General features: G+C 39.9%; 2 protein-coding genes across 2 annotated transcripts; one reads left to right on the top strand and one right to left on the bottom strand.

Moving 5' to 3' along the window:
- Positions 1-330: 330 nt before the first annotated feature.
- si:ch211-93g23.2 (putative methyltransferase DDB_G0268948) lies at positions 331-3,821 on the top strand. The gene is made up of 6 exons (XM_004066537.5): positions 331-580; positions 664-824; positions 907-1,120; positions 2,224-2,327; positions 2,406-2,543; positions 3,643-3,821. The coding sequence occupies exons 1-6, from the start codon at positions 473-475 to the stop codon at positions 3,728-3,730; spliced, it is 813 nt and encodes a 270-aa protein (XP_004066585.1). The 5' UTR covers positions 331-472; the 3' UTR covers positions 3,731-3,821.
- A 6,545-nt stretch (positions 3,822-10,366) lies between these two features.
- On the bottom strand, positions 10,367-24,253 carry LOC101165131 (receptor activity-modifying protein 1). Its single transcript, XM_004066644.4, has 3 exons — positions 24,003-24,253; positions 18,337-18,475; positions 10,367-10,992 (listed from the first exon to the last, which is right to left on the bottom strand). Exons 1-3 carry the CDS (start codon positions 24,055-24,057, stop codon positions 10,737-10,739), a joined length of 450 nt encoding a protein of 149 aa, XP_004066692.1. The 5' UTR covers positions 24,058-24,253; the 3' UTR covers positions 10,367-10,736.
- Between the last annotated feature and the right edge of the window lie 446 nt (positions 24,254-24,699).

The following is a 24,699-nucleotide window of genomic DNA, read 5'->3' as shown; positions in this document are numbered from 1 at the left end:
GGGGATGTTATACTTCAATGAAAATTATTGAGCCACATACACACTGCCTTTGGCAACCCCTGTTCAAGCGACCACTAAAGTTGTCCAATGAAAAGTCTACATAAATGTCAATAAGTCGTGCAATGTACAGTCTATGTATGACTTTTTTTGGGCTTTCTTCTGAACGCACGTTAGTTTTAAAATGTTTAGAAGAACATTGAAGAACATATTCCTGCCAATTATTTCATGGCATGTTGTAGTTTCTGAGGTCAAAGGTCAGAACATTTTTACGCTATGTTAGTTAATATGTAACTTCACAGGTATATACAGAAATGCAGTGTCATGATTCTGAGTAACAGAAAACAAACCAGGCTGTTCACATGTTTTACTGCTTAGTCTACACTGATCTGACTTTGCTGTACTTTTTACTTTAAAATTGAGATTTTTCTCATTGGGCATTGGTTCTTTTAAATTAGATTTCCGGGCCAGAATCATGGCTGTAAGGCTTTTTGAAGCTAAAGATCATGCAGCTTCCTACCTGCGGTACAGAGTCTCACCCCATGAACTTATCACCAGGATTATGGACTTTATGGAAGAACAGGTTTGTGTACTTGTGTTTTTAACCCTTCAGTTTGGTGCTGTGTAGTATTGATCATCTTCATGGATAAACTTTGCTTTATTCAGACACCCAAACAGTACAACCTTGCAGTAGATGTCGGTTGCGGTTCGGGTCAGGGAACGATCCTTTTGGCTCAGTATTTTGCTAAAGTGGTGGGAACGGATGTCAGCCCTGTCCAGCTAGAAATGGCATCAAGCAATGACAAACCACAGAATGTCTCATACAGGTGAGCTAGTAGAGAGGCACATAACCAATCTACATAAGCAATGGCCTTTAAAGCTTTCAGTTTCCCCACATTGTTCAAACAGAGAGTGTCCAGCCGAAGAGTTACCGTTTGCAAATGGCGAGGTGGACCTTGTGACGGCCATGACGGCAGCCCATTGGTTCGATCGCCAACGGTTCCTCCAGGAGGCGGATAGAGTGCTTCGTCCTGGAGGCTGCCTGGCCCTGCTGAGCTATACCATGGACATGAAGTTGGAGTATGGAGATATCTCCGACTCACTCAATGACATCTGTGAAGAGGTTCATATAAAACAACACCATGATGCTCTATTTTAATGTGGCTCTTGCAAAATCTCTTTAAAAAAATGATTTACTTACTAATAAGGTTTTCCAACAAGCTACAAAATATTTGTTGCATTGTGGGAAATCTAGGATGTGCTTACAGCTTACAAAATTGACCACTTTTTTAACCTTTTAACACCTGCAACGTCACCGGTGACACCTACACAACATGGTTTGTGACATACCGAAACCCTTCAACCGTTTTCACGATCAACATAAATCAGTTGATGCTGACGCTGAGAAAAAAGCATCTTTTTATAGCACACTCATTGCTAACGTAAAGTGTTGCATAATGGTGCAAAGCTGCTTTTTTTCCTGCAAGAATCGGCTGATTTACGTTGATTGCGTAAATTCTTCACTACACGGTAAAGTGTTTCATTTCTGTGCTTTAGAATCCGCTGGAATTACTTGAATTGCATAAACCGGTGAAGAGTTAGGGTAGTTCAAAGAACGTCAACGTTGGAGCTAAAGCTAGGATGTAAAAGTCTTGCCACACAAAATTTGGCAAATATATATACTTCATGAAAAAAAGAAAATGTCATAGTGGAAATTGAAAAAAATGCAAAGTTTTGGCATTCACCACTGGAAGAACACTTAATTTCACAATCACTTCACTGTCCAATTACTATGATGTCTTGTTTGTTTTATTTCAAAACAGCTTTTATCTACTCTGTTTTGCTTCTATGTTTACCTAACAGTGCTGTACTTATGTTTAGGTTTTTTGTATTATGTTGTTTTGTCATGTTTCAATTCAATTCAATTCAATTTTATTTGTATAGCCCAAATTCACAACAACAGTCGTCTCGATGGGCTTTTTATTAGTAATTGAAAAAGTAAAACATTAAATCAAAAGGATCATTAATACAAAGAATTCAACAGGAAAATACTAAATTGAACTAACTAAACAGACTAAACTACTAAACTGAACATCCTGCCCTTAGACCCTCCTTCACGGTAAGGAAAAACTCCTCTGTAATGGAAACATGTTTTTGTTGTTGTTTCTTGTTATGTAACATCAAAAGAAGTTTTATTGTGCCAATTCTTTTACATTTCTTTGGTAGTTTTACGCCACACTGCTTCCTTACCGAAGTTCTTACATCGGATCGAGCTCCAAAAACATCTATTTGGACTTGTTTAACTCCTGCTCCTATCCAGAGAAGGAATGGTGCGTTTTCTTGGACGTCCCAGTTGTCGGCATACTTATGGAGATTTATTCAGAAAGCATGTATAAATTTGCCCCTAGGAACAATTGTGTGCCAGTGAGGAGGGCCGTGACGCTGAGCGCCTACATTGGAATGGTTCAAACCTTCTCCAGCTATGAGTGTCTGAAACAAAAGGACCCAGAGGAGGCTGAGCGTCTCTCCAATGACATCCAGAACAAGTACAGCTACAGACACATCAAGAATGTGCTAAATGCAGGTTCTTGAACATGCTTTATGCATATGGTGTTCACACTACACAAACAGAGAGGGGCTTCTTTTTCTCATGTTTACTACGTCATGTCCACCACCTACTGTTGGTGTCTCGTGCTACGTTCACACTGGGCAAGTGTTGTGCATTCAAGAATGCGCTAAACATGGGTTCTTGAACACGCTTTTAAGCACATGGACTGCTACTACCGGATACTAGCGCATGTGCACCAACTACAGTTGGAAGAGACTGTCAAAATGTCAAAGCGGTTCAAATCTCGTGAATTTTGCTTTAGAATTTTTCTTTCCCAGCTCTAGGCTGATAATAGACAAATATTTCCAGCACTTTTGTTAATTAAAAATACTCCACTACTAAATCAGAGTCCCTGGTTGGTCAAAGTTTGACCTGGTTTAACTTGCAACGCCCCTTCAATGGCTAAAAAGGTTGTGACAATTTATTTGCATCGCTATGCATGAACCCAAGACTGGAATTCGGAAATGCTAATTTTTTTTAGTCTTTTCATTGAAAGTGGCCACTAGAACGTAGGTTGTCGAGGGCGGTGTAAACGTAGCTTGAGAATTTAAACTCCAGCTCACCCGGCCTTATCGTTAACCTCCGTGTTCAAACTCTTATGCCCTGCATTGCTAGCACTGATCTCATAATCTCCTCCTCAATCCATTTGTCATCATCAAAAAAGAAAAAAACTGCTCAAATTTATCTTTGAATACAGTTGCAGTTTTGGGTAATAATCAGAAAAGCCAGGCATTGCTTGACTAAGCTGAACCGTTCAGGGCTTTTACTGCTTCGATAACATTGCTGTCATCAATTCCCAGTGCCGGTGACAGGACAGAACAGCCCAGCCAGCAGAATAGAGGAAAAGTGCTGTGCCATAAGTTTTACCTGCAGGAGAAAGTATGACATTGTGTTTAATTACTGTGACAGTTTAGGAACATCTGTGCACATTTTCACACTCCCATATCTGGAGTTTGACCTGGCTTAAAGGGCCGCTTCATTAAGCTCGTCAAAAATGTGGTCATAAGTCTGAATAACTTTTTTTATTTTTATTCCAGGTTACTGTCTGTCATGAAGACCTCGTCTCTGGACACAGAAGTTACAATGGTTGTTCATTATTTCTACTGGTTGGCAAGAAAACCATAATTATTTGTTATTGAACACTTTTGATCAAGAAATAAAGTTGGAGTTTGTCTAATTGTTATCTGTTGAAGCATTAAATTGTGTTAAAACATTACTGATATTGGTTGGTTTGATTGTATTTTCTTTAAAAAAAAAAATTTATAAAAAAATCCTTTAATGGTACAGTCAACAACAAAAAGATTGCATAAAAACATGAAAAACTAAAGCATTATTTAATCACAATCCCTTTATTTCATGGGCTCGTAAGTAATTGGAAAAATGAAATAACTGAAAACAAAAGGATCATTACTAATATTTGGTTGAAAACCCTTTGTTGGCAATGACAGCCTGAAGTCTTGAACTCATGGACATCACGGGATGCTGGATTTTCTCCTTCTGAATGCTCTGCCAGGCCTTTACTGCAGCGGCTTTCAGTTTCTGTTTGTTTGTGGGCCTTTCTGTCTGAAGTTTAGTCTTCAACAAGTGCAATGCATGCTCAATTGGGTTAAGATCAGGTGACTGACTTGGCCATTCAAGAATATTTCATTTCTTTGCTTTAATAAACTCCTGAGTTGCTTTGGCTGTATGTTTTGGGTCGTTGTCCATCTGTATAATGAAATGCCGCCCAATCAGTTTTGCTGCATTCACCTGGATCTGCGCAGACAGTACGTCTCTGAACACCTCAGAATTCATTGGGCTGCTTCTGTCCTGTATCACGTCATCAATAGACACTAGTGTCCCAGTGCCACTAGCAGCCATGCACGCCCAGACCATCACACTGCCTCCACAGCGTTTTACTGATGATGTAGTGTGCTTTGGATCAGGAGCTTCTCCACGCCTTCTCCATACTTTTCTCTTGCCATCATTCTGGTAGGGGTTGATTTTGGTTTCATCTGTCCAAAGAATGTTTTTCCAGAACTGTGCTGGCTTTTTTAGATGCTTTTTAGCAAAGTCCAATCTAGCCTTCCTATTCTTGAGGCTTATGAGCGGCTTGCATCTTGCAGTGTACCCTCTGGATCTACTTTCATGCATTCTTCTTTTTATGGTAGACTTGGATATTTATACGCTTACATCCTGGAGAGTGTTGTTCAATTGGTTGGCTGTTGTGAACGGGTTCCTCTTCACCATGGAAATGATTCTGCCATCATCCACCACTGTTGTCTTCCGTGGACGTCCAGATCTTTTTGCGTTGCTGACTTCACCAGTGCTTTCTTTCTTTCTCAGGATGTTCCACACTGATGATCATGTCACTCCTAATACTGTAGCAATTTCTCACGTTTTTTTCTTTTTCTGTTTTCTCAGCTAAATGATGGCTCCTTTCACCTGCATGGAGAGCTCCTTTGACTGCATGTTGTCTGTTCACAGCAAAATCTTCAAAATGCAAGCACGAGTCCTCTAATCAACTCCAGGCCTTTTATCTGCTTCACTCATAATGACATAACAAGGGAATTGCCCACACCTGCCCATCCAATAGCATGGAAGTCAATTGTCCAATTACTTACGAGCCCATGAAATGAAGGGATTGTGTTTAAAAAATGCTTTAGTTTTTCACATTTTATGCAATCCTTTTGTTTAACCCATGGAATAAAAGCTGAAAGTCTGCACTTCAATGGCATCCGACTTGTTTTATTTGAACAGAGTGGCCTTTTCTTGTGGCCAGTCTAAGGCACACCTGTGCAATAATCATGCTGTCTAATCTGCATCTTGATATGGCACACCTGCGAGGTGGGATGGATTGTCTTGGCAAAGGAGAAGTGCTCACTATCACAGATTTATACAGATACCTGAACAATATTTCAGAGAACTGGTTATTTTGTGTATGTGGAAAATGTTTCACATCTTTTTTTTTTTTTTTTTTTTTTTTTTTTTTTTTTTTTTTTTTTTACCTTGTCCTGTCCAACAGCTGGGCAAACAGATGAGAGCTGAGGGCCTCTTGTGTTGGACATATTTTACTTTAACAAGAGGGGTTATTAATCTTCAGACAAACCAAAGGTATGTCTGAATAGACCCCTTTTGTAATTGAGGCCAAACTTTATTAATTTCAAACATGTTTGAAGATCTTTGGTGTTGGACCGGACGGAAAAGGAAAGAGGGGAAGAAGAGAGAGGGACGTTAGAAAGAGGGGGGGAAGGAGGGTGATAGTAGGAGGGGAAGGGGGATAAGACCATGAAGCAGCATAGAGCAACAAGTTTACTGGTTGTTAATCACCATGGTAAGGCTCAAATGCAGTACAAAAAGGGCGGAGCCTGTCCACACACACACCCAAGTGTCAAACACACCTGCTAGTTGCAAAAATGTCCATCTGTCGACATGTACACAAAACAGATAGTGCTCACACGCATACTTATGCCTTAAAACCAACTAGTGTGTAACATTTCAGTCATTCAGTCACGCAAACCGCCAGTGCAAAGGTGAGCCAACACCCGTGCTCAGGTGAGTGCTCATGTTCTTCTAATATGGATGGTGGAATGTGTAAAGAAGGAAGGAGAGCGCCCAGCCATCCCCACCCCAAGACCCCCACCGCAGCAGCAGCGGCAGCCGGAATCCCCCCACGCCACACGGAAACCGGCAGGGAACAACCGCCGCCCGGGCGACCAAGCCCGCCACCCAGGCCAGGGCCAGCAGGACCGCCGCAAGGCCCCCCAGACCCAGAGAGCAGGGAGGCACAGAGGGAAAGAGAGGGCCGCCCCAGCCTAACCAGGAGAACAGCCCCCCCGCCGCGCCGGGAGAGCCCAACGCAGGGCCCCACCGGAGAGGGACGCCCACAGCCCCAGATGAGCACCCCACCACCACCCAGGAGTTCCGGGCATCCCCCCGCCCCAACCCCAGGTACGAGCCAGGACCCCCCAAGGGAGACCCGCCCCGCACTCCAGGCAGCCATCCGCCCGGCCCACGGTTGGTCCAGGGAGGAGCAAGGCAGGGGCCCGCCGCCCCCGCCCAGGAGGGGGGAACCCCGGGGAAAAAAGAGGGCCCACAAGGGGTGTTGTAAATATGGCCCGACCAGGCTCGGCCACAGTTGGAAGTTAGGCGGGGCCCAGCGCTCAGGAGCAAGGACCAGAACCCACCCCCCAGGGACACCAACACCCCCGGCTCAGATGTAATGTGAACCCCCCCACCGCGCGGAGAGTGCACCGCCGGGCCCAGGAAGCCGGCACCCCGGGGACACGGCCGCCGCTCCAAAGGGGCCCGTACCCCCCACCAGGGAAGAGGCAGGGGACAGATGGTCCTAGGTCCCACCTTCCTTGCAAAATGTGTGTGCGTATATGTGTGTTTAAGAGGGTGTGTGTGTGCATGTGTGTGTGTTTATGTTGGGATGTATATATTGAGGGGGGAGGGGTGTGTGTACTAAGGGGGGTGCAGTTAAAATTGGCGGGTAGGGCACTAAGGGGACATCTCCTGATTACTCACAGTGATGTCCCCTCACCCTCCCCACCAAGGGGAGGGGTTTCACATCTTTGAGTTCATACCATAAAAAATGGGAGCAATAACAAAAGTGTTGCGTTCATGTTTTTGGTCAGAGTATATATAATTTACTACAGCAAGAACAAAAATAATCCTCTCAGCCAAGTGTTCATTCATGTTAATTTTTATTACACATTTCAAATATTTCATCAGATTTTAAGTTCCCTCTTCTGGATTTTGGACAAAAGCAAAATTTCCGAAAGTTTCCCACATGTTTTACAGTAACAGTTTTCCAGCAATGAGTCCAATTTACTTAAGGTTTACGGGTGTAAACACATGCACACACTAGACCAAGGGTAGTCAATTATTTTGACTCGTGGGCCACATAGGGTACTAAAATTAGATAGAAGGGCCGGACCAGGAGCAGATGCGTGTAGTGAGAAAGAAATAACTTGGAATCTGGATGAAAACATTTGGGTTGAAAATTATATCTTAAAAGAGAGCATTTTAGAGTTTTTAGGTTAAAACTTTGCTTGAAGTATGCCAGCCCAGGAATTGAATGTTGTAGAGTTTGGGCTCAGCCACGTGACTGGGACAGCAAAGTTGAACCCAGAGGACGATGGAACCGAAAAGTGGAGAGGGGATGCGACAGACAACAGCAGAGGGGTGTAGTCACCACCCACCTTATGTCAGATAAGTAACTTACCCTCTCAGTGCAAATCAGTATTAGCCCAAAACAAGTGTTTCAAAGTTTCTAAGTGTTTTTGCATTCGTCCCTTGTCTACTTCCATCGAGGGTTTCAGCTAGCTCTCTGCCGTCTAGCCAGATATATATATATATATATATATATATATATATATATATATATATATATATATATATATATATATATATATATATATATATATATGTGGCTGGATTATTTTCTTCAATGATTTGTGATCTTCACTGGTGTCTATGGATTACATGAAATCTTTCCACCTTTATCCACCTTTGTCATGGTAGGGAGAACACGTCAATGCTCATCTTGACCCCATAGGATAGTATAAGGGTTAAATAAGTTTCTACATTTGTTGTCATTAAAACACTAGTAAGCTATTGTTTGTCTTCACAATCAGTGACTTCAAAGAGGTTTTTATCAGGATTTCAAAATAAAAGAACCGGTTTACAAATGAGGCAGCAATTTTAAGAATTATCTCCATTTTTGGTTTGTTTTTTTGTTTTTTAAAAGACTTTGAAACTTGCATTAATCCGTCACATTTGCTTTAAAAAATTACTCATTTTGCTGTCATGGTTTCTCTTATTGCTCCTTCTCTATACCTGAAAACAAAAAAAGATGTTGCACTGAATAAAAAATGTTTTGATGTGATGAAACAAAAAAAAAAAAAAAACCTGTGTTGGTCGTAATTGAAGCTCGTAATGGAACTTCCAGAGATTTAACACAAGGTGGAGCCATTTCACACAAAGCAGATCGGTCTCAAGCTTAAACTAAAGCTTTTGGATGATTTAGTCATTTGTTTTGGTTTTGTTTCAAAAATATAAGATATCTTTTATGAAGTACAACAATACCTGCAAGAAGTTTTTACTGGTTACATGAAGTTTATGGATATAAATTGGGATAAAATCTTGCTTAGTGTGAATAAATATTGTAAAATGAATGAAAAGTCATTTAAAAATATTACAAAAATTCCTGTTCTAGATTTAGACCAGTTGTGTACATTTTGTGGATCACAACATGACAATTTGTCGTTTGTTTGTGAAATGTACGGAGAAATATATTATAAACTATATTAATTATAATAATTATTATTATTATAATTATTATAATTAATAATATATTATTATAATAATAATATATTATAATAATATATATAATAATATTATTATTATAATAATAATTATTATTATATTTTTTCTCTGTACAATTGTATTTTGTTTTCTTTCTCCTTGGCATTTAAAAAAAATAGTAAAAGTATTCTTAGACAATACCTAAAATCAGCTTCCTATATTTTAGTTAAACTGATTGTGCAGGGCAGGCACAAATTGATTTTAAAAGTTAAAAAAAAAAATATACTTTTATAATTAATTTGTCAATCGCAAAAACTGTTTTTTTCTTTTTCCGGATTTTTGAAGTGTTTTTTCAAAAGTATTTCATTCTGCAAAAAAAAGTTAACTATTTGGAATAAAAATGTAATTTGGGAACCCTGTGAAAGGATAAATATGTTTGGCAATTCTTTAGATAATGTTGAAAAACACTTGGTGCCATCAGAACTATCAAGCCACACTTACATTGCTATCTGCAAGGCCTTCAAGCTACCACTTTGAATGAAAAGTATATGTAAATACGCCTTTCGGGCTCCTGCATTCAAAACGTTACGGTAGGCAAATATGTACGACCGTTTTCGTGCTGTACGTATAAAACTACGAAGTGATATTCATGCCACCACATTGCAAACAAAACTTTTTAAGTAGCAGATAAAATGATTTCATATTTGCTCTAAGCTTTTGTTTTTAAATAACATTTTTGCATCTGCAGAATTAATATTTGCTTTCAAGAACAATTTTTTTTAGATTTCAAAAGCTTTTATTTTGCTTTCAAAAACTATTTTTTGCGTTTGCAACACAAAGATATTCACATGCGTTGTGTCTCATCTCGCTTTCTCCCTATCTTTGATTTTGTGTTCAAGTGTTAGTTCAGTGTGACATATGTACCATGGAACAGCTTGCTGATTGGTCTGGATTCTATCCAATCATATTGCCATTTTTTATCTAATATGATGTCTGATACTGAGGCTCTTTTTACCCTCAAAACTTACAAAGCTTTGTTTGCAATGTGATGGCATTAATATCACTTCATACAAAACGCGCGTGACCATTGAACACGCGTTGAAGGTAAAACTAGGTTGAACTTTAACCAATCAGGGACTTGGATTTGGTACTGACCTATGGATGGTGTTTTTTGGATGTGTGGATGGCTGGAATTATATGACACCAAATCTTTCATATGTCGGAATAGAGCTGTGAAAGAAAAAGCCTAGAGCAAAATTCCCTCGATCTGCCCCACTTTCACCTTTCGCACCAACTGTAGGTTGCGGTAGTTACGCTAAAAAAAAGAAGTCCCTCCCTGTTTGTCTAGTGTGAACACCATAAATGCTCTTTAACATGCGCGATGTAAACGTAGCACTAAAAACACATATCTGAAAAACAAGATTACAGAGCACAGATGAAAAAACAATAATAAATCAACATGACGTCATATTTAGGCTTTGTATTAAAAAGAAAACTTTTTATTTTTATTTTCTTTGAGGGTTTTCTTTGTACTGCCTTTCTCACATTAAGGGTCTTCACTTGTAACAATTCATTTATCAGAGCAGGCTGGGGATCTCCTAGTGCCCTCCTCTGTGCTGTTATTTATGAGTGTACAAATTGTTTTGGGCCATGAGAACAGATGGTAATTAAAATTCAACACCTCAAAGTCCCACAACCTCAAAAGAGCATGTTTACATTGTCACAAAACTGTATTTTTAAACCAAGCTTGGCATATCTCAAACATTTTTAGCATAAATCTGTTTATGACAGCCCAACTTCACACTTCACACACAAGGCTGTCTTCAAGTTCCGATTCTTGTTAGAGCATCCCTTCTGTGCGTTTACTCCTCCACACCACGGCGGCGGTCATGAGAAGGGTCATCAGCACCGGCACTGCGATGAACGGTGCGAGGATGCTGATTGGAGGGTCGTGAAGGAGCCGTCCGGTCAGAGCGCAGTCGCTGAAGTAGTCCGTGTGAACCCGCATAAAGAAGTGATCGACGACAGCGTTGGGCCAAAAGCAGTCCATCTTTAAAGCCACCTGATGGGTGCAGTTTGTAAGTTCCTCATATATCCTGCAGGGGGCGACAAAGCACAACTAAGCCTTGTTTTGTTATAAGTTTTTTGCCTTAGGCAACGTTCACACTGCCCTCAGCTCTAGGTGTGTACAGACAACCACTTTTAATAAAAAGTCTATGTAAATTCCCCGACATGTGTGTTTCAGGCTTCTTAATTCAAAAATATCATGTGTACACATACATTGAACTTGTGTTGGAAGTTGAACCAACTGAACTTTTGAGCAATCTGAGACTCGGAATTGGTAGCGACGTATAGATAGCATCCTTTTATAAAAATGCATAGGGCCAACTGTTTCAAAATCAATATTTGTGGTTTGTGTTTGTCCATAATCACATGATACCAAGTCTTTTTAATACATCAGAAGAGAACTGTGAAAGAAAAAGCCTGGACCAAGATTTGCGATATTTGCACTTAGTCTGTTCCAACTCTAGGTGTTAGACTTGCTCTAGTAAACAGTAGAAAAAGAAGAATTTCCTCCTTGTTTGTTCAGTGGAAGCACCATTTATCGCTTTCTGCAATGAGCATCACATGCCCAGTGTGAACTTAGCTTTGATCACAACTGCCCTAATGGATGGATACGGGCGAAAATTGTGAACAAGATTTTAAGATCGTAGACCAGTCAGCTCATTTTTTCTACAAATGTGGTCAATAGGTCGTAGTAAACACTTAAAGAACATGTAAGTACATGTACACCTTCCCAACGACTAGAGTGCATGGAAGGGCACCGCCCTACATCGTCACCCAAACATCTCAAGTGCGTGCAACTTCCAATATCCTTACAGATACTCTATAATAAATGTACCGGACGCAGGACAATGGTATGTTCCATTTTAATAATATCACTTAGGGTGGCCATACGAGCCACAAGGGAACTGGAAGACACCTGTCCATGATCCAAAAAGCTGGTTAACCGCCCCATACGGGTACATGTGACTACTAAGCCATCAAATAAACATTGTCAGAATTTTTTTGCCAATATAGGTTTCTGAATCTGGTTAGTTTTGCTAAAACTTCTATTTATAGTTTGTCTTTGAATTGTCCTCTTGGAATGGAATCACAGAAGGGGGGATTCCTGTTGATTGAAAAAAAAAAAAAAACTAGAGTAAAGTGAGTTTCTAGAATTACCAGAAGGCTTTACACAGCTAAATATAACCACTCTGGTGGCAGACTGAGAAATGGAGATGCAAACCAATGTAGTTGCACTCTTGCTGCTCGGTGGGGCAATCCACCATAACATGCAGAGATCCTGTTTCAGGTTTCACTTCAATGCTTTGCTGGATGCCAAACGACCAAATGGTCCAGTCTTTAACCTTCATTGTTCACCGTTCACTGGCTTGAAATGAGCTGAGTACTCAATGACGTCTGACCACTTTCAAGGAAAACCTTAATTAATTAAAATAGCCACAACTAAAATGTGTAAACAATGTCAAATAATTCGATTGTAGAACGTAATTATGTCGGTTTGTGAGAAAACTGAATAACAAATAGAACTAATTTGAGGTCTCAAAGATCAGGTGCAGAGTTATCCCTTAGCTCCAGCATTGACATCATTTCGAATATCGTTACTCTTACACAGTTTACGCAATTCCAGCTAATTCTGTAGCGGGAATAAACTACTCCTGCATTGATATATTACACTTTACAAATGTGGTGTGCTAATGCAACCTGTGGTTATGGCAGGTCGAAGAGCGCATGTTATATAGGTGTTTCCAACAAACTTAACAACAAAGTTAAAGGGTTGACGAAAATAAGCAAATTAAAGTGAAAAAAAAACATCTTATCAGTCATGACTACTGTAATAGCCCTTATAAATACACACTTACGCTGTATGCACATGCTAACTGCGTACACTGCACAGCAAGTGTTTAAAAAAATGTGTAGATGAGGGGAAAAAATGTATTTCATTGTTGAGATGTCTTATATCGTTTTTCCCGACATTACCATGAACATGCTACATTAGCTGCAACAGAAAAATAAATAAAGAATCAAACTCTGAAGAGTTTATATTTGACAAATCTACAGTTTAAAAAAATGTTAAATGACAGAAAATGTAAAAATTAAAGCTTCTACTTATGCACTTTGAGGCTATTTTCATGCTAAATTCGCTCCATTACCATCAGCATGCTACATCAGCTCAAGCTACAACAAAAACGATAATCCATCATTTATTATGGATTATTATTGACGATACACAACACAACAGATGATTTCCTTTAATGTTAGTTGATTACCACTAATATTCCTAAACAGACACCAAAATGTTCCTAAAATTTGAACACTGCTACTTTCTTAGCAGCATCCTCTACCACTTTTTAAATGGGGGCTGTTGCAAATTGAGCATGCCACAACCCTCAACATAAATAGTCATGCTGCAGTGTTGAGATCTCAAATCCTTCAAGCACGCCTTGGACACCGGAAATGCGTCAACCAAAAAGTGTCAGAGTCTGTAGAATGTTCCAAGTGATCAGGTTTAACCTGTATGCCTTTGAGGATTCTCCTTCATCTGGGTCATAGTATAGGATGGATGTTCATCATCACAACCAGACTTTAAAGGTTTAACTAGAACTGGCTTCGCGTCTTATCCAAGTAGCTATTTTAGTTCAAAAGAAGCCAGCTCTTTGGAGCCTTCAAGCACAATGTGGTAATTAACATTATTCTTCAGAAGAAGCTACTCCTTTTTATCCACCTTATTTGGTACGTAAATGTTACTTCAAGTCGCAAGACAAAAAAATCGTAAAACAATAATTTTACATTCGTACTAGCAGTTTGAATGTTTGCTTTTGAAAAACAAAAATTTGCCAACTTTTAATTTTTAACATAGCCATTAGCATATTAGACTATATAATCATTACGACATTCCCATATCATAGTGTAGCCTATAATGTTTACGCTAAGTTTCAAAACATCATCCACCTTAATTGTTAGCTTCCAAGGCTAATGTTGTGGTTATTATCATGACATACTCAGCAGGCGTGATGGAGTATCTTGATATACTACTGTTAGCCCCAAATGCTAACAACAAATTCCTATTAGTCATTAGCGTTAGTTCTCTGCTCCGCCCCTTTCTGATACATCCACTTGCAAGGATATAGATCCCACGTCTTTGTTTTTCATTGTCCGAGCTGGAAACTGACTCAAAACTGTAGGTTTTGGATAGGTCCAAAATTGCTCGCCATTTTTGTTGCACAGCTAACAGGGTGTAAGGAGCTGTTTGCTGGCCGGAGAAAGTGTAAACAGAAAGAGGATGGGAATTGCGGGTGGGCTCTGCGCCCATTCTATGCCAACAGCGCCGCTTGTGGTGTGGCAGAGCTGATTGTTTTTAATGAATTCGTGGCATTTTGCAGAAATCATGTTCGACACAGGTTTTTTTTTTTTTTTGGCGAAAAAACAACACAATAATAAGTAAAAGAGCACTTGGAGTGATTTGTAATTAAATCAAAAAGCTGAATTGTGATGGACTTTTACACAAAAAAAAAGTTGCTGAGACATTTTTGCAAGCAGTTTAATGGCAGCAAAGCAACAAAAAAAATATTTTTTTTTTAAGTGAAGAAAAGCACAAAAACATGTACACACTACACACAAAAAGGGCCACTTTCACTTGTTTTGTGCTGAACCATGAGCGGGCAGTGGACCTGGAGGCCACATCGCACACTTTTGACAGCATCTTCTCTCGTGGGTCCCTCAGTGCCTTTCATCTTCCTGTCTGAATCCTTTCACAACCACTGGTGTGTTTTTGGAAAAGAAGCCACCAAGCAGAGAGACGCTTCAACACGGGCGGTCTGGCTTCTAACACATGCAATGGAATTAGTAAGAGACGACAAGTCCAATTGCCTAAATTCCGTGACTTTTTTTCTTTATATAGTTCTTATTTTCCTGTTTGTCTTGTTGCTTATAAGGACACTGCCCAATGCTATACTACAGGACTCTTTGACATTTTAAAAGCCATAAATACATCTCTTGAAATACAGTTAATTTCTTGTTTTTTTGTTCCTTTTCTTGGAAACTCTGCCCTCTTTTTTTCACTGCAGACATCCATTTCAAGGCTGACTCCCCTGACATTTAAAGCATGAGTCATAAAGCTGCACTGCAAAGGATCTCAGACAATGACTATTCAATTCAATTCAATTTTATTTATATAGCGAAAATTTACAACAACAGTCATCTCGACTACTCTGGTAAGACAACTTTTAACAAAAAGATGAAACGCCAGTTTGTTTAAATGCAACTGCAAAATGAGCTTCAAACACGATTGTAAACAGCTAGATAAAGTTAGCTAGATAATGAGTAAGTATTGATTCTGGGCTGTATGGTGGTGTAGCAGTTAGCGCTCTCACCTTACAGTGAGAAGGCCATGGTTCAAATCTCTACTGGAACCTTCGTGTTGAGTTTGCATGATCTCCTCATCTATGGGTGGGTCCAAAATTATGCTTTTTACCCCGGATTTACACTGGTGCGTTGCTTTGTATGGGGAGTCCGTCTCACAACTGTCACTGACCTTTCATTGTCTCTGTTGCCTGTCAGGTCTATCCTCCTTTAGTTCCAGGAGGCGTGGTTTGTCCTACCAACCCCGTGTCCTGCTTTCTTTGTTTATTCAAAACATAAGCAATCAGGCCCCTCCTTCCTCACCCAGTCCTTGTAAAACGCATGTTTTGTGTCATAAATGACGTTTTTGTACTACTTCCAAAATTACACTTTTGTTGTCCACGGCGAAAATAGACGCTGGTGATATCCGTTGTGTTGATGCGTTCTCGAGTAGGCCCTTCATCTCATGTATATATAAAAAAAAAAGTTATAAACTTTTATTTTAAAAGTACAAAGGAAGTTTTTACTTTGAAACCCAAATCAGTTTCCTTTTTCTCTGGCTTTTTCCTGTGACATTGACGCGTCAACGAACTGGAAATAGAACTCAGAACGCATGCATGACAGAGATTATGTAAACATTCCCATTTATTAATTAAGGGTTGTTGGGTTTTTTTCAAACACAACATAGTCGCAACACAAATGGAGCAATGGAAAACAGCCTTTAGGTCAATTACTGTCCCTAAATTACCCCTATGTGTGAATGTGTGCGTGTGTGGGGTTATGTGACCCTGCAACAAACTGGCAACCTGTTCAGGATGTACCCTGCCTTTCCCCAACAGTGGCTTGGTTGACTCACAACTGAGTAAGGAAATGAAACTACCTGATAGTCTAAGGTGAAACTAGCTTTAAGTTTCCAAAAATGTGGATGCCTGTGTTGCATTAGAGATTAATTGTTTACCAAAAAATGTCCTTCTGTCTTCAGTCAGGGACAACTTAGTTAAATTTATTGGTAATCCCAAACAAAGTATATGTTTTTTGCACCTTTTGAGTTTTTTTTTTTGTTTTACTCTAGGATATTACTGTGGCATTTCTGGGTCAGTTACGGGTTTTGGGGTGGTTCCATTGGATTTCTCATTTGGGGACCCCGTTGTCCAAAACAAGCTTCGACTTCAAGGGTTTTCTGGGCCCATGGAGGTTTGTGGAGAGGTGCAGCATGGCATGAAAATGGAACGTACCATTGTTGAGTGTGTGCTAGGTTTATGGAGAGGTATTTGTAAGGATACACACAGTTGTGATGCACAGGCAATGCTTTCACTACATTCTGGTCATTAGTAAGGTGCTGCGGCTTTGATATTTTATGAAGGCCACCCATTTTTGCCCGCTTGTTGCCCGCAGACAGCCCGTATCCAGCCCTAAAGGCAGTTGTGACAACAGTAGGGCATTACTAGCATGAAGATGACATCGAATCTGTTGCGGTTGGTGATCCAAATCCTATCCTGACCATAAAAACTATCAGTATAGGGTCTAGGCAATGAACTTAAATGGTTTAATCCAAAATGTTCATCCACTCTAAAGAACGTTTTGGACGTAAACACATGACAAAATAAAAGTAATTAAAAAAGGCTGATACCCTAAGTAAGGGGTAGCCACACTTTCTGACTCGTGAGCCACAACGAGGTCTAGAATTTGATAGAAGGGCCAGATCAGGAGGAGATGCGTGAAATGTTTTGATAATCCAATTCATATGGGAAATAAATAACATTAATCTGGAAAAAAAACGTGTTTTAATTTTGATTGAAAATGAATAAATACGTTTTAAAACAGAACATTTTGGATCAATTGCACCAACGGGTTGATGCCCAATATGGAAAAAAATGCAAACGTAGAGAAATGCTGCATTCGTATGGTGTTATTAAAATATCGGGAAAAATGACTGTCCGAATAGAAAAACACATGAACGTCAGAAAAACAACAAATCTTCTAACACCACATGCATACAGAATAACTTTCTGTAACTAAACAAAGATTAATGTATTTGTAGTTTGCCATCTATGGGGACACAGAGTTACTAAAACCTTAACCCTTGTGTTGACTTGTGGAACATCCACTACCATATTTAGTTGTGGTAACCTTAACTGATCCCTCTCCAACTTGAAATGTTTTGATTTTTGCTACTCCAGGGCTCGCTCATTAGAAAAAGTAGTACTTTGTTTAAATATATTTATTTACAAGTGGGCTATACACCACCAGGGTACTAAGATTGTCTTATGGATCATTTTTGACCGGTGAACAACAAAAGCATTTGATTACCAAAAAAGTTCAAAGGCCACATGCAAACTCTCTTTACGTCACAGTTACACACACACACAGATTTAAAATTCAATGATATTGCTTTATTTGGGGCTTTAGTAGGGTGGGTCATTTTTGACCCGTGAAATGTAAAAGTATTTGATTACCAAAAAAGTTCAAAGGTCACACAGACTCTCTGTAATTCACAGTTACAAACACACACAGATTTGAAATTCAATGATGTTGCTTTATTTGGGTCTTTAACAGGGTGGGTCATTTTTGACCCATGAATTATGAAAGCATTTGATTTACAAAAAAAGTTCAAAGGTCACACATACTCTCTGTAATTCACAGTTACACACACACACAGAGATTTAAAATTCAATGATGTTGTTTTATTTGGGGCTTTAATAGGGTGGGTCATTTTTGACCTGTGAATTATAAAAGCATTTGCTTACTAAAAAAGTTCAAAGGCCACACACAAACCTCTCTGCAATGCACAGTTACACAAACACATATTTAAAATTCAATTATCTTGTTTTATTTGGGGCTTTCAAAGGGTGGGTCATTTTTGACCCGTAGGACATCATTATCAGTATAAATGATTCCATTTAGGCCGGCCAGATTTAATGGCTTATTTACGAAATGTTTACAATTTTCTTGAGGAACTATTTGGAAATATTTGATGTATTCCTCTTTATTTTGTGCGATTTAATGGTTGCTTTTCACAGAGTAGGGGTCAAACTCACTTCATTGTTGTGGGCCAGCTGCACCACGCGCTGCGCTCCAATCCCATCATGTCCAGCCTGAACTTGGCCTGGCAGAATTCGTCAATCTTTATTTCGTAGGCGCCTCGGTTGCAGCCAGACGCCGGCGGGAGGATCTGAGCTGCGAACGAATCAAAGGAGAGGTCAAGAAAACCAAATACTTCTATAGAAGCATTTGATTAGCAATTAGACAAAACCAGCAAAATAAAAAAATAATACAAACATTTATTTGTGAATACACAAAAGAGGCACCACCGTGATCCACACGTGTTCAAATCTTCCATAATTAGCAGTTTGTTTGTGCAACAAACGAGGTCGAGTCTCGGCAAAACCTGTTCCTGCTGGCTCGTTTGTTCCCTATTAGGCTGTTACGCACGAAGAAAAGCTTTTAATTTGGGGTCGGAAAACCCAATCCCATTTGTTTACTGGGGGAGTTGTGTGCAAAAAGCCTCCTAATGTGAAGGCAGGCCCTCCCGCAGGACCCCGAACTGAGTGTAGTGCCGAGTGGGAGAAGGAAGGAGGCTGATAAGGGCCCGTGTGGAAGCAAACAGGTTGGAGTTGGAATCAAGAAACGTGGGGATCTCGGTCTGCGCTGGGCAGATAAGGGCCAGCTGTGAGCCCATTATGTTTGCTCTGGCTCGCCTGGCTCTCCCTGGGCACCCAGATGCTCAAAGGGAGATGGAATTTGTCGACATGGAGGTTCGGAAAGAAACGCACCGACGAGGAGAATGCGGAAATCAATAGAGACTCACAGAACGAAACAAAAAACGTCTATTATTTTTATATGTGTGTGTGTGGGTTATTTTTTATTTTTTTGAGTTTCTACAGAATTGATTATCACTAAGTTAGGAGGAAGCTTCGCCAAAGTGTCTGCACGCAAAGGCTGCTGGGAAAATCTGTCTCTGACAGACAAACTCCGCTTCTGCTTTCAATTTTTTAGAAGGAAAAGAAAAACGGCAAACATGGCGAATAAAAGAGCTTTTGTGCTTGGCAAAATGCTGCAGCTTGAACCTCCGAAGCTCCCAGTTTTACACCCAAAAGGGAAAAAAAAGCGAGATTATTTTTGTCGTTTCTTTAACTCAAACTAAACATCAAAACAACAGTTTCATTTTCTTTCCACAATCAGTTTTAAAGGTTGGGGATCTTCTGTGCAAGTGTTATTGCATTTTTTGTTGTTGTTTGTTTATCTTTAATTTCGTTGCTTCTGTTGTTTTTTTTGCAGTTCTTTGATGTTTTCAACTTTGTTTGTCAAGTGGACTTTCAGAATCCGATTTTTCTGAGAAAAAATCCTGAAATTGAGTACACAACGATGCAAATTAATTTTATTTTTTAATTCTTGTTTTCTGTTAGCCTTAAGTTAATTTTCTCTTTACAAAATAAACAAAAAACAAACAGGAAACTGATATTAGAAAATAAAAAATAATGTTAAGTGTTTTTAAAATATGATTCTTGTGGATTTATGTATTTTTGCTAATGAAAGTGTTTTATTTTGAAACTTTTTTTACAGTCCTGATACTTTTTTTTAACTTGTCCTGTCCAACAGCTGAGCAAACAGATGAGAGTTGAAAGCCTCTTGTGTTGGACATATTTTACTTTAACAAAATCTTTTGACACAAAAGGAGTTTATTTGAATAAACCCCTTTTGTAATTTAGGTTCAACTTTATTTATATTAATTATATTTGTAATATTTTTGTGTTGGACCGCATGGTTTTGCACCAGCACTAACAAGCAACAACCATGCTTGTGGAAAAAAAAGGAGGGAAGAAGAGAGAGGGATGTTGGTGGGGTTATAGAAAAGGGGGGGGGGTCAAAGCATAAAGCAACAAGTTGCTGGAAGTTTATTAACATTATGGTCATGTTTAAATGTATCATAAATCTTTTTATTTTTTAAATCTGTCCTGTCCAACAGCTGGGCAAACAGATGAGAGATGAAATCCTCTTGTGTTGGACATATTTTACTTTAACAACAGGGGTTATGAATCTTCTGACAAACCAGAGGTATGACTGAATAAACCCCTTTTGTAATCGAGGCCAAACTTTATTCATTTTAATCATATTAAAATATTTTGTGTTGGACCGGACGGAAAAGGAAAGGAGGGAAGAGAGAGGGATGTTAGAGAGATTATAGAAGGGGGGGGCGGTCAAACCATGAAGCAGCATAAAGCAACAAGTTGCTGGATGATTATAATCACTACAGTGAGGTTCAGATATAAAACAAGTCTATAAGGGCGGGGTCTGTCCACACACACACTCAAATGTTATAAACATACCTGTTGGCTCCAAAAATGTTCACATGTCAACATGTACACAACACAAATACTGTTCACACACACATACTTATGCATTCAAACCAACTAGTGTGAACTATTTCATTCAATCACGCAATATATTAGTGCAAAGGTGAGCTAACACCTGTGCTCAAGTGAGTGTTTATGTTCTTCTAAAATGGATGATGGAATGTGAAAAGAAGGAGGGAGAGTGCCCAGTCATTCCCACACCAAGACCCCCGACGCAGCAGCAGCAGCGGCATGCAGCAAGAACCACCACCCCACGGTAGCAGACAGAGAACAACCGCCACCCAGGCCAGGACCGCCACAGGGGCCCCCAAAGCCAGACAACAAGGAGGCATGGGAAGACAGAGAGTGCAAGCTCTAGCCCAACCAGGAGAACCACCGCCCTGCCGTGCTGAGAGGGCCCAACGCAGGGGCCCCACCCCAAAAGAGTGGCCACAGCCCCAGACGAGCACCTCACCACCACCCAGGAGTACTGGGCATCCCCCAACCCCAGGTGCTAGCCAGGACCCCCCAAGGGAGACCCATCCCATGCTCCAGGCAACCACCCACCCGGCCCACGGTTGGTCCAGGAAGGAGCAAGGCAGGGGCCAGCCGTCCCGGCTTAGGAGGAGGACACCCAGGTGAAGAGGGGGTCCACAAGAAGTGTTGCAAACATTGGCCCGACCAGGCTCGCCCACAGATGGATCATAAATCTAAATCTAAAAGGGGCGGGGCCTGTCCACACACATGCTCAACTGTTACAAACCTACCTGTTGGCTCCAAAATTCTTCACATACAAACATGTCAACATGTACACAATACAACTAATTATAGCACATGGATACTTATGCATTCAGACTAACATGTGAAACATTTCATTCAGTCATACAAACTGTGCAAATGTGAGATAGCAGCTGTACTGTTGCTTTTTTAATGCTGCATCTCCAATTTTGTCCATCAAAACCCTCAGTCTCATGTTTGTTTTTGTTGCTTTCTGTTACTTTTTGTGTATTTGTAGTTCTTCTTTTTTTTTTTTTAAATCAGATTCTGTTTAAAATTCTAAAATACCAAATGAGGCAAATTAACTTTTTAACATTTTTAAAGTTTTCCATTAGTTTTACTTTTGAATTTGAAGGACAAAATTTTTAAACCAATAAAATGTATATACTTTTTTGCTGATGAATGTGGTTTCTTTCTAAATTTATTTTATATTCCTGATACTTTTTTACTGTTGCGTCTCTCATTTCTTCTCAAACTCTGAAGCTGCGTTCACAACGGACGCCATCTGTGAGTCAAATCGGACGCTTCTCTTTTGACGCGCTTCAAATTTGCTGTCCGAAAATTAGAGATCGGCTGTATCTCCAGAGAGCATCCGTAATCCGGTTTCCATGTCTGGGTTCATGAGATCATTCAGAGACTCTCCTGGTACGGTGAGCTTCATTCCGGCGACCGGCGCTGGGTCTGAGTGACGGCTGCTTTCCGCGTTTCTGTGACCCAGTTTGGTGACTTTCTGTCCCACGTTGGTTTTTAGACACTCTAGATCAGTGTTTTTCAACCTTTTTTGAGCCACGGTACACTTTAACCTTGTCAAAAATCCCGTGGCACACCAGCATCCAAAAAAAAGGAAGAAACTCACAGTCTGGATTGATCTACAGCCCCTCTGCAATCTCACATACATTTTTGGGATAATTATGCTGGAAGTTGCAGCTGTTTTTTCTAAAAGATGTAATAAAAGTTAGGTTAGAAGATTTAAAAACTGTTTGATGTGTGTCCGTTGTTGTTTCAAGACGTCAAAGGAAGACTCATTGTGCGCTGAGATGCTGTCACTTTAACAAAATGCACCATGGGAGATGTAGTGCAAACAGCCCACGAACGCAAACAGACTTGCGTCTGATACCGGATTCTGTGGAAAGCTACACCGCTAAATATGAGATTTAGCTGGTATTTTTTTTTGGAACTGAGTGACTTTATTTGCAGAATCAGAACAAGGAAGTGAAGACTTTAACCACTTCTGATTGGTCAGACTGATGACGTGTGATTCAGCCTCCAAGAATGATTGGTGGAGACAGTTAAAGGGGCGGCACTTTTCCGAAAACAGCTGAAGCTACGGCTAAATTGCGGTACCGTCATTCTTATCAAAATGTCTTTAATAGAATCAAATAAACACAAAGAAAAAAGTATTTTACGATCTTTCATATTCCTAATTTCTCAGTGTTTTATCAGGGCCTGTTTGGATGAACACAGAGCTGACATCCTGGAGATGGAAAATGTTTTAAGATCAGCTAATGAGGGCAATTTCCTGTGCCCACTGGTTAAAAAACACTAATCTAGAGGATGGTTTAATTATTGTTTTCATGGGAAAAAAAATTCCATCAGTGTCTGCGTAGCAAGCAAGCTAGCGAGCTCAGCCGCTGTGGCCGCCGTTGAGCTCCAGCTTTATTGGCTCTGTGACAGGCTGGCGACCTTTCCAGGGCGAACCCTGTCTTCGCCCGACACTTTCTGGGAAAGTCTCCGGCAAACCCAGCGGGTTAAGAAAATGGATGGAAATTCAGGACAGAAACCATGGCATCAAGGAGCAATAATGGATTATTTTTTTCTACCGCTGAGCGAGAAAACATCACATGCCAAAATAGGAGCCCCTGATTGGTGCTACAACCTCGCAGTGTTGCCCAAATTGCGCCGCAGGACCTCAGATGGCGTCTGTACATTGACTTAACATTGAAACTCGACGCCCCTGATGCATCCGGTCTGTAGTTTTACTTTTTTGTTCCTTTTTTTTCCCCCCATTTGTTTATTATTAGTATTTTTTTGTTTTGTTTTGTTTCTCTACAATTTTTTGTGTAGACAGATTTGTTGTTCTTTTGTTGATTTTTCTGAAGAAATTTGTTTTGGAAGTGTTATTGTTTTTGGTTATTTTTGTTGCCACCTGTTTCTTTATGGTTTTATTTTTTTTATTATTTTTTTATTAACAATTTTTTGCACTCGGTTCCTAAAAATGTGTGTTTTCTGTAAACTTTTATCATTTTTTTTATTTTGCTTGGGAAAAGCAAAGTTCTTCTGAAATAAATTTGGAAACTGAATGTAAAAAAGTACAGAATCTTGCTGTGCAAAAAAATCGTTTGTTTTTTTTAAATATATTTGTCTCTAATTATGCAAACATATTTTTGCTCATTAAAGTGGTTTAATTAGATTTTGTATTTACATTCCTGATGCTTTTTTATTGTTGTGTCTCCTATTTTTCCCCTCAAATATCTCACATTTATTGAATGAAACCTTTATTAAAAAGTTCCAACAAATGTGTGTCTCATACTTATCTTTCCAGTGCTTTTATTTTGAAAAATAGAAAGAAAATGACACTTTGGACTTGGACTCACCAGCCAGCAGCATCAGTAGTCCTGCTTTGAGGAGCGAGGGGCCCTGTGAAGCCATGCTGGGCAGGAGCTTCGTAAAAAAAAAAAAAAAAAAAAGTGCTGCCCTCACTCCCTGGAGGTCGGCAGCGTGCTTCTCATTTGCGTTTCGGCCTAATTCCAGACCAACGTGAGGAGCAGATTATCCGCACTTTCAGGAACTGTTACAAAAAGAACCCCCCCCTCTGGTCTCCTTCCTTCCACCGTCAGTGTCATCTGAACCCCTTGGCGGGCGACGCAGGAGGGCACATAGCAGGGCCGGGCTCCAAAATTAGCACCACACTTGAGTGGAAAGAACACCGCATGTCCTAAATCATGCACGAAAAACAAATAAGGCTTTAATTGTGAGCAGAACACGTCTGTAATCCGTACTCTCTGTCCGCCAACGTGCCATTACTTCTTTGAAGTAAATGCTCGTGAGTCACATTCATGCCCGTTACTTATTTATGACTTTTAAGAGCCATAATGCCCATCATGTAGCCCTTATCTTCTTTTTTTTTGTGACAGTCTTCCACAAAAGGGGCAATCTTGCATTGATGGAGCTTTGTAATTCATCCCAATAAATAATTATTTGTGCTTTTTTATGCATTTTATTAGTCTGAATATACGAAGTAGATAATTACAAATGAATTTAAATCAATTACACCATGCAGTCCTTGGCAAA

This window comes from Oryzias latipes, chromosome 2 (genome assembly GCF_053564925.1).
Source record: "Oryzias latipes strain Hd-rR chromosome 2, Olatipes_Hd-rR_3.1".
Lineage (NCBI taxonomy): Eukaryota > Metazoa > Chordata > Actinopteri > Beloniformes > Adrianichthyidae > Oryzias > Oryzias latipes.
The sequence above is the reverse complement of the archived record's forward strand: the minus strand, read 5'-3'. Positions and strand labels throughout refer to the sequence as shown.

What these genes read in the sequence shown, in the direction of transcription:
- si:ch211-93g23.2 (XM_004066537.5), top strand. Translation starts at nt 473, where the DNA reads ATGGCTGTAAGGCTTTTTGAAGCTAAAGATCATGCAGCTTCCTACCTG. An exon ending in CCACAGAATGTCTCATACAG is followed by an intron (nt 825 to 906) that starts GTGAGCTAGTAG and finishes TTGTTCAAACAG; the next exon opens with AGAGTGTCCAGCCGAAGAGT. An exon ending in TCCAATGACATCCAGAACAA is followed by an intron (nt 2,544 to 3,642) that starts GTACAGCTACAG and finishes TTTTTATTCCAG; the next exon opens with GTTACTGTCTGTCATGAAGA.
- LOC101165131 (XM_004066644.4), bottom strand. Translation starts at nt 24,057, where the DNA reads ATGGCTTCACAGGGCCCCTCGCTCCTCAAAGCAGGACTACTGATGCTG. An exon ending in ACTACTGATGCTGCTGGCTG is followed by an intron (nt 18,476 to 24,002) that starts GTGAGTCCAAGT and finishes ATTCGTTCGCAG; the next exon opens with CTCAGATCCTCCCGCCGGCG. An exon ending in AGCTGGCCCACAACAATGAA is followed by an intron (nt 10,993 to 18,336) that starts GTGAGTTTGACC and finishes CGCCCCCTGCAG; the next exon opens with GATATATGAGGAACTTACAA.